Source organism: Gavialis gangeticus, unplaced genomic scaffold (genome assembly GCF_001723915.1).
Source record: "Gavialis gangeticus isolate Ggan-Ray unplaced genomic scaffold, GavGan_comp1, whole genome shotgun sequence".
NCBI lineage: Eukaryota > Metazoa > Chordata > Crocodylia > Gavialidae > Gavialis > Gavialis gangeticus.
In genome coordinates this window covers 398,594-409,202 of record NW_017729000.1, presented here as the reverse complement: position 1 = coordinate 409,202, position 10,609 = coordinate 398,594, and the positions used below count along the sequence as shown (strand labels likewise).

The following is a 10,609-nucleotide window of genomic DNA, read 5'->3' as shown; positions in this document are numbered from 1 at the left end:
CGGGGCCGGGCGCGGCAGGGAGGGGAGCCCAACGGCCCGCCGGCTCCAGGCTGGTGCCAGGCGAGGGAGGAAGGCGCCTGGGGGTGAGCCCGGGCAGAGCGGGTGCCCAGCTTGCACACAGCACAGACACTCGGAGCTGAGGGTAAAAAAACATTTAAATATTCCAACATCAGTGCAAGGCAAGCGCAGGACCCCCAGGGCCCGCGGGGCAGCATGTGCCACGGCCAGGCCAGGCATCCACGGGAGGGGCGTGAGGGCACCCCAGGACCCAGAGACAGCAGCAGCTGCCAGGGGAGCCTTTGGCACAGCGAGGCAGCAGCAAGGGCCTCAGGCCAGCACAGGCCGCAAGCTCAGCTTGCAGCCCCTGCCCAGCCACTGGCACTTCTCACCACGTCCCTGGGGTAGCGCACAGCCCTGGGCCCAGTCCTCCGCCAGCCCACGCCGGAGCGGCCCCGCGCCTGCACCTGCCGCAGCACGGCAGCGCCCGTCGCGGCCCCCGGGCTGGGGGAAGGGGTAAGGCCGTGGCATCCAACTGCCCGGCTCTATTGGCAAATGCTTTGGCATAGCAGCTTCCCGGGCCTGAGGCCTGGGGGGAATGTGCACAGAGATGCCTGCGCCCGCTGGGGCACTGATGTGTTGCTCCATGGGGGCCCCAGGGCACAGCTCACAGGCCCAAGGCACCACCCCGATGCATCCAGGCACCAGCAGCAGCAGGCAGAGCCCGCACAGCTAGTCCCCGGGCGGAGCAGGCACGGCAGGGCCTGCAGCCCACAGGGAAAGTTCAGAACGGGGCAGGCTCGACCCACAGAGACAGCTGCTGACGTGGTCGAGCCGCCAGCACCTCTGGACCACGTTCCTGGCCCGCTCCTGCAAGGCCTCCAAGTGCCCCAACAGCAGGGGGGAGCAGAGACAGCACGAGCCATCCACGCTGCAGCCATGTCCCACGACGCGCTGGCCGCTGCATGGAGGCCCTGGGTCCAGGCACCCCAGGCAGGGGCATGGCGCTGCCCGCAGCTGCGTCTGCAGCCAGCGTGCAAACTGCGAACGCCCAACGCAGGGCGGCAGCTCAGCCCACAGCACCGCTGGCGCCAGAGGGTCCCGAGGCCGGAGAACAGGCGGCCCTACAGCCGGGTGGGCTCTTCCTCGCTGTCGCTGCAGTTCCCGCAGCAGGCCTGAAGGCAGGGGCAGTGGAAGGGGGGAAGAGAGGAGCAGAGCAAGCAGAGGGTGAGCACGGTCACACAACACAGAGCCCACACAGCGGGGGCGCAGCTAGGACAGCAGTGCGGCTGCAGCTCCAGGCCACCCGTGCTGCGCTCCGGACAGGAGCAGCGGGCAGCTGAGGTCGGCTGCGGGAACAGAGCCTGGGCCTGGGGCTGGGGCTGGGGCTGGGGCTGGGAGCCTGCAGGCACCATCTCACCTGGGGAATAATCGGGGCACAGGTGATCACTGAGCCCTTCACAGCTTATGAGCCCTGCCTGCTTCCCCTCTGCAGGGCACGGGGCCATGCAGGGCGTCCTGCACGGGTGTCCCGGGGCAGGGCAACTGGCTCAGAGGGTGGGCAGCAGAGCCCCCAGCCCAGCGAGGCAGCGAGCGCAGGGACGTGCGGGGATTAGTGGCTCGAGGGGCAATTAAGACACACAAGCGGCATCTGCTTGGTGGGGGCAGAAAGGGAACGAAGGACAAGGCTCCTCTTCCCCGGTCTCGCCATGTCGCAGGTGAGTCTAGGCCACCAGGCATTTCCCTGAGCAGAGCAGCCGAGATACTGCTCACCTCTGGAAGGAGAGAACGGGCGCGTCACCACAGCCCGCGGGGGCGCCGGAGCAGGGCTCCAACCGGGGCTGCTCTGAGCTGGCACAAGCTGACGACAGCCCGTGGCATCGGCCTGCCCCCAGGAGCCCCTGGCCCTGCTCCAGGCCTGGCTGTGGTGGCTCAGGGCTGCCCGCGAGTGCCGAACGTCCCTGAGCAGCTGACACTGCCCACGCGTGGGGATGCCCCCCGCCCTGGCAAACTATCTATCCATCTCCAACCCCCAGCACCTCCACCACACCCACCCCGCTTCCAGGCCTGCTCTCTGCCACCCCACACCCCTACTCCCAGGTCTTTCCCCCTGACTTGGGTCCTGCCCATCTCTGTCCCCTCTGTGCCCACCTGCCCTTGCCTGGCACCAGTCGCACTGCACTGCCAGCACCAGCATCTCCTTGGCCTGCAAGGACTGACTCTTCCCTCCTGCCCCAGGGCCTGCATCTCCCAGCACCCCCCAGCAAAAAGAGGCCAGCGCAGGAGTGGGGCCAGCCTGTCCTTCGGAGCCTGAGGACCCTGCCCCTCGCAGGGAGCCACGGTCCTGAGCCCTGTGCGGAGCCAGCGCGAAGCCTGGCTGCACCTCTGCTGGCAGGAGGCGGCTGCCTGGAAACAAAGTGAGTGGTGGTGCAAGGGAGGGGGATCCTCACAGTGCAGGACCGGGCCTGTGAGTCTCTGGGCTCGGAGGTCCCCGTGGCCTTTCTGCTGCAGATGAGGAGAGGGGCCTGGCCAGTGCGCCCAGGGCAGCGCCAGCAGGAACCAGGGAAGCGCCACGCTACAGATGGAGCAAGGACCCAGGGAGGCGGGAGGAGAGGAGCAAGGGGGCTCCACAGCCTGCACCTTTCATTTCCCGGGCACAAGGCCCAGCACCTGGCACCCAGCTCTAGCAAGGCAGCCTGCAGGGGCCCACCCCTCCGGCCCTGATGGGCCCTACAGATGCCTGCCCCCGAAAGGGGCTGTCCAGGGTCCAAGCCCCCCACTTGCTGTTGTGTGACCCAGGCTTTACACCACTTCGCTGGCACCCCCTGGCATCTGACCCCCCCTACAAGCAGTCAAGTACTACCTGTCTGCTAAAGAGACGCTGGAGCAGGCCCTTCTTGGGCTGCGGGGATGGCTGCCCCTTCCAGTCCAGGTCGGGGGGCACTGAGCCATCTGCGTTGAAGACATTCAGCTCCTGGAAACACTCTGTGTCGACCATCTAGGGGACAGAGGTGGCAGCTGAGCAGCACCCACACCTGCCGCACAGCATGGAGCTGGCCCTGCCAGCAGCTGCAGCGTCCCCACCCCTACCTCATTCTGCCAGGGGATGGGTACGCTGCCTGTGGCAAACTTCTGGTAGAAGTCGTTGTCTGTGGGCTCCAGCTCCACTCCCTTCACCGTGGAGAACTGCTCGATATCCAGCACGTCCTTGCAGTAGATGGCCTGGGGCTGTGGGGGAGCACGGGCCCAGGGTCAGGGTCAGGCCAGAGCACCACTTGGAGGTAGGGGGAGGGACCTGGGAAGGCGTGGAGGTCAGGTCCCCCCCAGTCAACAGCTGCCAGGGCCCCTGCCCCCTCAGGCCTCCCCGCACTGCCTGGGTGACACTCACGTCTGGCTTGAACGGGGGCTCCAGCATGCCCGCCTCCAGCCGCTTGAAGTTAAGGTGCCTGAAGAGAGGATGCTCCTTCACCTCCTGCGCTCCATCGCCACGGCAGCCCAGCCGCTCCAGTGGATCCTTGCACAGGAGCTGCCACGGCACAGTGGGGTCAGACCTGGGCTCGGGGCTCTGGGCACCATGCAGGGAAGGTAGCGCCTGCCCACCAGAGCCCAGATCCCAACTCCCACCCAGGGAGGGTCCAGGCACTCTGATGTCCCCTCTCCTGCAGCTCGCTCTCGGGTGCCCGGGCACAGCCGCTGCACGCCAGCAACACACTGCAGCAGGGGCAGCTGCAGCACCAGGAAAGCGACCCGGGGCGGGGGGGACTGTACCATGGTGCAGAGGGAGCGGGCGCAGGGTGAGAACTTCTCCGAGTACTCCTCCGGCACCTCCTTCACCAGCCGCTCCACCTCCTCCCGCCGTATCTTCCTCTTGCGCTGCTGGAAGGGTGACTGCCCCTCGATCATCTCGTACACGAGGCAGCCCAGAGCCCACCAGTCTGGGCTGAACGTGTAGTGCTCGTTCTTCACCACCTCGGGAGCTGAGGGGGGCACAGGCCAGTGAGAGGGGGCAGCAGCAGCCTCCCCACACAGGCACCAGGCCAGGCCAGGGAAGAGTTCACTCCCACCTGACTCCCTCCCCAGTGCCCTCCCGGCAGCGGAGCAGGGCAGGGCAGGGCAGTGCAGGGCAGGGGGAAAAGGGGGCTGGCAGGCTCTGTAGTGCACAGCCTGAGCAGCACAAGTCCAAAGGCCACAGCCCAGCAGCCCTGGGCACATCCTGGAGCACCCCTAGGAGAGGGCCGGGCTGGTGCAGTCAAGGAAACCCTCGCACTCCTGGCAGATGAAGGGAGCAACAGATGCCCCAGCTGTGCAGAGACAAGCAGAGCATCGCTGCAGCCCCGGGGGCTCCTGCACATGCAGTGCTGGAGAGGGCAGGGAAGGGCTGGCACGAAGCCTGTGCCAGCCAGGGCTCTGCTGGCATCCAGGTGCCGCTACGGGGACAGGACTCCACACCTGCCGTGCTCCAGGGTGAGCACCGGCTCAAGTTGCACCAGGATGACCCACTGGGCAGGAGAGCAGTGCAGAGGGAAAGCAACCCTGGGGGTCACAGTGGTCGGAGCAGATGCTGCGCAGCCATGCAGAGCAGACCCAGCAGCTTGCGCCTGTGGCAGCACTCACCCATGTAACCCACAGTGCCCACACGACCCTTGATCGTCTGCCCTTCAGGCACATGCACTGCCAGGCCAAGATCTGAGATGCGGATGTGCCCTGCGGGGGAACGATAGTGTCAGGGCCCAGCGGGGCCCAGCAGCAGCGCAAGCCCCTGCTGCCCTGCACCCCTGACTCACCGTGGTCATCCAACAAGATGTTTTCTGGCTTCAGGTCCCTGGAGAGGAGAGAGGATGGCACTAGCAATGGCTCCTGTCTGTCCAGCACTGGGGACTGCCCCAGGGAGATGCCAGGGCCTTCCCAGCTATAGCAGCCTGGTATCACGCAGGGAGCAGGGACGTGGCCCCACTGAGCTGCAGGAAGGCTGCCCTGGTGTGTCGGTGACAGCTGGGACAGGGAGGGCCTCCCTGCTTGGACCCTTGGCAGGGAAGGGGCCAGCCCCCCAGCTGCAGCCCTCTCCTTCCCACACCGAGCCCTTCCGGCTCCCTGCTGCAACCAGCGCTACCTCTATGGGGCAAGCGGGACCAGCCGGGCTGGCTAGAGCCACATGCAGTGGGGCTCCCTCAGACCCTTCCTGACACCCCCAAACCCCAGGTTTCCAGGTGTGGAGGGAACACCCGGCCCTCACCGGTACACGATGCGCTCATGGTGCAGGTCAGCCAGGCCACAGCAGATCTCGGCAGCGTAGAAGGTGGCGCGGGGCTCGGCGAAGCCGGCCTCGCCCATGTGGTAGATGTGGAACTTGAGGTCACCCCCGTTCATGAGCGTAAGCACCAAGCACAGCGCATCCTTCGTCTCGTAGGCATAGGCCAGGCTCACCTGTGCACAGCACCAGGACCTTTAGGGCACCAATGCCTGCAGCCCCCCAGCACCTGCCCCCACCCCAGCACCAGATGTGGGAGCATCTCCTGGAGCAGAGCTGCACCTGCCTGAGCATCCCCGCTGCTCCTAGCATCCAGGCTCGGCCTGGCAGGAAGGTGCTGGGCAGAGGAGCTGCTCCCCTGCCGGGCCCTGGGTGCCTGACAGCAGGTTCCACCCCCCAAAACTGGCCACGGCACCACCAGGAGCGGGGAAGAGGGTGGTGTTGGAGTGGCAGCCCCAGTACCCCCCTACCCCCACCCCTCTGCCAGCTGAAGCCAGGCCTGAAGACTGCTGCCTGCCAGGGAGACAGCAGTGCTCCTGGCTGCCCGGGGGGGGGCAGGGGCCGCCGCAGCGCAGAGGGAGCCACTCCCAGGTACTTACTACAAACCTACTGTTCACTCGCTCCAGGATCTGCTTCTCGTTCAAGGCCATGGCTTCCCCCTTCCGCTTCTTGATGCGCTTCTTCTCCAGCTTCTTGCAGGCGTACATCTTCCCCGTGGCCCGTACCTGGCAGGCGCACACCTGGGGGCACGGGGCAGCCAGGCCTACGGTCAGCTGGCGGCACGAGGGCGGACAGACAGCACTGGTGTGGTCGCCATCCCTCCCCATGCCCTCCTCAACATACATGTGGCAGAGCCAGGCCTGGACTCCATCCCAGGGCCGTGGCGAGGCAACACAGTCAGAGTCCCCAGGGCCAGCAGCACCAGTCCCCACTCTGGTCCCAGCTACCACCCACCCCACAGCTGCAGGGGTCCTTCCTGCCAACTTGGTGGGAGAGGCTGAGGTACGAGGGAGGAGCCCAAACCTCTCCCCACATGGGGACGGGGGATATGCCAAAGGCCCAAAGGTCTGGTCTCCCTGGGCCATGGTGGGTGCCTGCCCTATTGCCAGACGGGCTCTCCTGGTTCTGGAGGGCAGCCGGTCACTGAGCACTGGACCCAAACTCAACGGGAAGCCCGACCACTCACCTCACCAAAGCCGCCCTTGCCCAGCACACGGTACTGCCGGAAGGTGTTTTTGGTCACGGGCTGTCTGCAGGGAAGGAAGGAGGCTGGACTGAGCCTGGAGCTGTACGACAGCTGCCCCAACTGCTGCCACCTCCGAGCCAGCCACCGCTGTGGGCTGCCCAAGCCATGACATCTGCAGCCCTCGTCCCACGGCACAGACTGGCACATCTGGGGCCCCGGGAGGGGGGAGCCGTGATGGAAGGCGGGGCTGGCCAGGCCCCAAGGGGGAGGCAGAGCAGCCAAGTTACCTTTCCATCCATTTCCACTGCAGGAAGCGGCTGAAGTACAAGCTATCAAGGTAGTCGGCGAAGGGAGCCACGCTCAGGTAGTCGTGGATGAGCCTGGGGGGACCAGGGGTCAGCACTGCAGCATCAGCCCCGCGGACAGTGCCCATGCACCCACCCAGCCAGGCAGCCCCATATGCCCCTTCCTCCCAGGCCAGTGCAGGGCTGGCCCTGCTGGGTACAGCCCCCCGTGCAGCGGGCACAAGGACAACCATGCTCTCCACCTGCAGTAGGGCAGCGCCTAGCGGAGCTGCATCTGCATCAGCCCACACCCCAGCAAAGTCCCACAGGAGTAGGGCGCTGGGTGGGCATCCCAGATATGCACCCACCACCCGTGGCTGTTGCAAACGGTCCCGGGCAGCTGGCAGAACCTGGCCGTGTGCCTGGACTTGCACCACAGCACCTCGCCACAGGCAGCCCTGACTCTGCCCACTGCCACAGCTCCAGCTCCAGTTGTGCAAGGTGCAGCACTGCAGGCCTGCCCTGCTCACCAGCTTCCTCCACATCCCAGACCCACATTGCTGGCCACACCTATCCCAGGGGAGCTCCCCCACCCCCCTGCAAGGCCAGCCCATCTCTACCCACCTACCTGGTGGACTCCTTGAAGAGCTCCTTGGAGGACTCCTGCTCCAGCCTCTCGCAGCATGCACCCGCCAGCTGCGCGGGGATCTCGGGCACATGGTCCGTGCTCTGTGGGCAGGAGATGCCGAGTCAGACATGGGACCGAGCCCTGGGGCCCTCCTGCCAAGGAAGCAGAGCCCCAGCACTTTGCCCAGGCCTATACTTCCCAGGCTGGGGGGCACAGAACAATGCAGGTGTCCATGCCCAGCCCACCCCGTGCTACTGGCTCACCTCAGGGCTCAGGAAACTCTCGATAAGGCGCTGCCCACACTCCCTGCGCTTCTCGTCAGGCGTCACCTCGTACTCAGCCTGAGGGCGGAAGGGGATCAAGATGCCTGCAGGAGGGCAGCATCCACGCCGCTCCCCCCCGCCCAGCATCACAGCACAGAGTTGCTCTGGCCCTGCACCCCGGGCTCTGGCACCTCCCTTCACTGGCCACAGCCCCACCCTTCAGGAGCCGTGGGTCACAGACCCCCCTGCCCTGAACACGCTGCAGCAGGCGGCAGGGAGGATGGACAGCAGCCACCGCCCTCCCAGCCCAGCCCTGCCCCAAGCAGCACGTGGAGCTCAGTGCCAACAGCCCAGGCCCTGGCCCCAGCCCCGCTCTTACCACAGCATCCAGGAACCTGACGCAGCGTGACAGCTCGGGCCGCATCTCGCAAAACTGCCGGAACAGCGCACGCCCGATGGGCTGCTTCTCGCACAGGTTGTGGTAGTCCCGCTCTGCAGAGCAGAGAGAGGCGGAGCCGACCCAACACAAGCTGAGCAAGCCACACAGGGCCCAGGGCAACTATCCTGGCCTCGCCTGGGCACAGACTATGACCCCCAACTGGCAGAGAACAAGAGTGGGGAGCCGGGAGCGCCCCGAGCGCAGTGCTCCAGCTGGCTCGTGCTCCCTCCCCACAGAGGCCGCACCCCACCCTGCAGACATTAACCCGTTTTTCCCACAAGGGATCTGCCCTTGGGTCCAAAGTCCTGGGGCCTGGCCAGGGCTGGTGGCTGGGCACATCCAGCCTCCTGCAGCAAGGGCGGTTTCCCAGGCCACAGGCTGCTCTGGGGACTCTGCACCCGGTCAGAGCAGGAGGGGGCTGCCTGGACTGGTGCCTGGTCTCTGCAGGCCACAATGCCGGCCAGAAGCACAGGCCGGGGAGTCGGCACGGCACTGCCCCCATCGTACCCAGTCTGTGCCTCCGTTGCTGGCCCCCGGGCCCCACCCCCATGGATGTCCTCACCACAGCACGAGCCATGGTTATCAGGACGGCTGCCTGCTTCCTGCACTGCTCTGCTGAGCCGCTGCCGTGCATTTGTGGGGCCATTTAGACACCCCCCAGTGCGCACCAACTCCGCCCTGGGGGCAGAGGGGGGCAAGACCATCCCAGACCCACAAGGATGTGGACACGTGACCCGGCTGCAGCAGCCACCGTGCTGGTGTCTCCACCTGCCCTTGAGTCACCCCAACCTCAGGCTGCTGCCTGCACAGGAAAGCCCTCCCCGAGGGCGGAGCCAGGGGCACAACAGCCCTGCTGCAATCAGCTCTCCCACACAGGCCAGGACTGGGTGCACCCCCCGCCCGTGCAGCAGCTCCTGAGGAAGCTGCGGTTTCCTGAGCAGTGCATGAGCTCAGAGGCACAGCTGGAGGGGTGGAGATGCCCCCACAGGCAGGCAGCATGTTCCCTGTCTACCAGGAAGTGAGCTCAGGTCGAGGGGGAAGGGGCCCGGCTGCATGGGGCTCAGGTCTGCAGGGGCACCGGCTCAGGGGTGCAGGGAATGGCACCATCCTAAGGGGCTGGAGGCTCAGCAGGAACATCTCGGCATGCTGGACCCACGACGCCCACAGCCCGGGTTCCATGCACCCCCACGGCACTGCCAGGCAGTGACCGTACCAAGGGCTGCACAACCCAAGTTGCCTCCCACACCGGAGCATCCCCCCGGGTCCTGGCGCTGACCGTGGTGCTCAGCTGCTCTGCCGCAGTTTAGCTGCATGTCAGAAGCAGGGAGCGAGGCCCAGACCACGGCCTGGTGCCAGGGAACAGGCCGGGCCTGGAGCAGGAGCAAGGACCCCAGGGCACGAGGAGCAGCAACAAGCTGCATCTGGAGGCTCCTCTTTGCCCGGGGGCCCTGGCAGGGCATGCATGTCTCTGGGGGAGCTCCGCAGCCCAGGGGACCCTGGGGAGCAGTGTTGGGGCTCCCCGGAAGCCAACCCACACTCACGCCCCCAGCCCTGGTGCTGGTGAGGATGCCACACACCAGGTGCTCCGTGTCACAGCACGGCAGAGCCCTCCGCCTTCCTGCGACAGCAGACACGGCGCTGCCAGGTCACGGCGCTGGGTGTGCAGAACAGGGGCTGCCCGGTGCACTTCACAGCCGGAAGAGCCGGGTCTCACCGAGAGTCTGCCGGAGCTCCTCGCACAGGCTGATGTGGGGAAACTGCAGCATCTGGCGCCATTTCTTGCTCTTGCCCTTCCGGTTGCCACTGCCACCTGCAGGGGATGCAGCATGGGCATCACCAGCTGCCCAGGTTGAGACCCGGGGCGAAGGCAGCAGGCAGCACCGCTCTGCCCGTGCGCACACGCCAGCCCACGGGCAGCCAGGGGTGCTTGGCACCACAAGCCGGCAGGACACGGCACCCACCCTCCTGCAACCTGTCTCTGGCTGGCAAGAGACCCCAGGACTCGCCGTGTGGGCACATGGACAGCACCGGGCAGGGACAGACAGGCCTCGCCAGCCAGTGCGAACACCAGCAGCACCGAGGCCTCCCACCCACCCTGTCGCAGGGACGGGGACCAGCACAAGGGAGTCCACAGGCCACAGAGGATGCTTGAGCACCCAGCCCTGGTGGCACCTCTGCTCCTGCCGGCCACGGCCGCCCCAGGCGCCGAGCTTGCCGCCCCGGCACGTCTCCTGCAGCCAGGCGATCTCGAGAGCGGCAGGGACGGTGGGACACAGGAATTCCTGCTCCCGGCTCAGCTCGTGCTGACTCACCGCGGCCCGGGGCAAGCCGCTCACTCCGCTCTGCTCCCTCCCTCCCTCCCCCCCGCAGGGAAGAAGCCTCTACCAGGAAGCCGGACGCAAGCGCCCAGTGGCATCAGCCTGCAGCCAGCTCGGCCCCGTGAGCGCCCGCCCGGGCAGGGCCAGGAGGTGCCAGGCAGGCCTGGGGCAGGCGCTGCCGCCGGTGCCGGATGCGACAGGGGCTGCATGCCGAGCGCCCACCCTGCCGCCGCCGCCCCCACACGC

At 66.8% G+C, this 10,609-nt stretch overlaps 1 protein-coding gene across 3 annotated transcripts; it reads right to left on the bottom strand.

Annotated features, from left to right (window-relative positions):
- Window positions 1–137: 137 nt before the first annotated feature.
- Window positions 138–10,396, bottom strand: GRK6 (G protein-coupled receptor kinase 6). 3 transcript variants are annotated; one of them, XM_019506025.1, is made up of 16 exons: window positions 10,218–10,396; window positions 9,760–9,855; window positions 7,986–8,098; window positions 7,607–7,684; window positions 7,344–7,444; window positions 6,719–6,811; window positions 6,432–6,495; window positions 5,845–5,985; window positions 5,231–5,421; window positions 4,782–4,819; window positions 4,612–4,701; window positions 3,766–3,974; window positions 3,386–3,523; window positions 3,088–3,225; window positions 2,861–2,995; window positions 138–1,772 (listed from the first exon to the last, which is right to left on the bottom strand). In XM_019506025.1, exons 2-16 carry the CDS (start codon window positions 9,809–9,811, stop codon window positions 1,767–1,769), a joined length of 1,587 nt encoding a protein of 528 aa, XP_019361570.1. In that variant the 5' UTR covers window positions 9,812–9,855; window positions 10,218–10,396; the 3' UTR covers window positions 138–1,766. The 3 variants fall into 3 exon arrangements, with proteins under 3 accessions (XP_019361570.1, XP_019361569.1, XP_019361571.1); XM_019506024.1 differs by having other exon boundaries at window positions 138–1,172; window positions 10,218–10,395; XM_019506026.1 differs by lacking the exons at window positions 9,760–9,855; window positions 10,218–10,396 and adding an exon at window positions 9,623–9,725 and having other exon boundaries at window positions 138–1,172.
- Window positions 10,397–10,609: the final 213 nt, after the last annotated feature.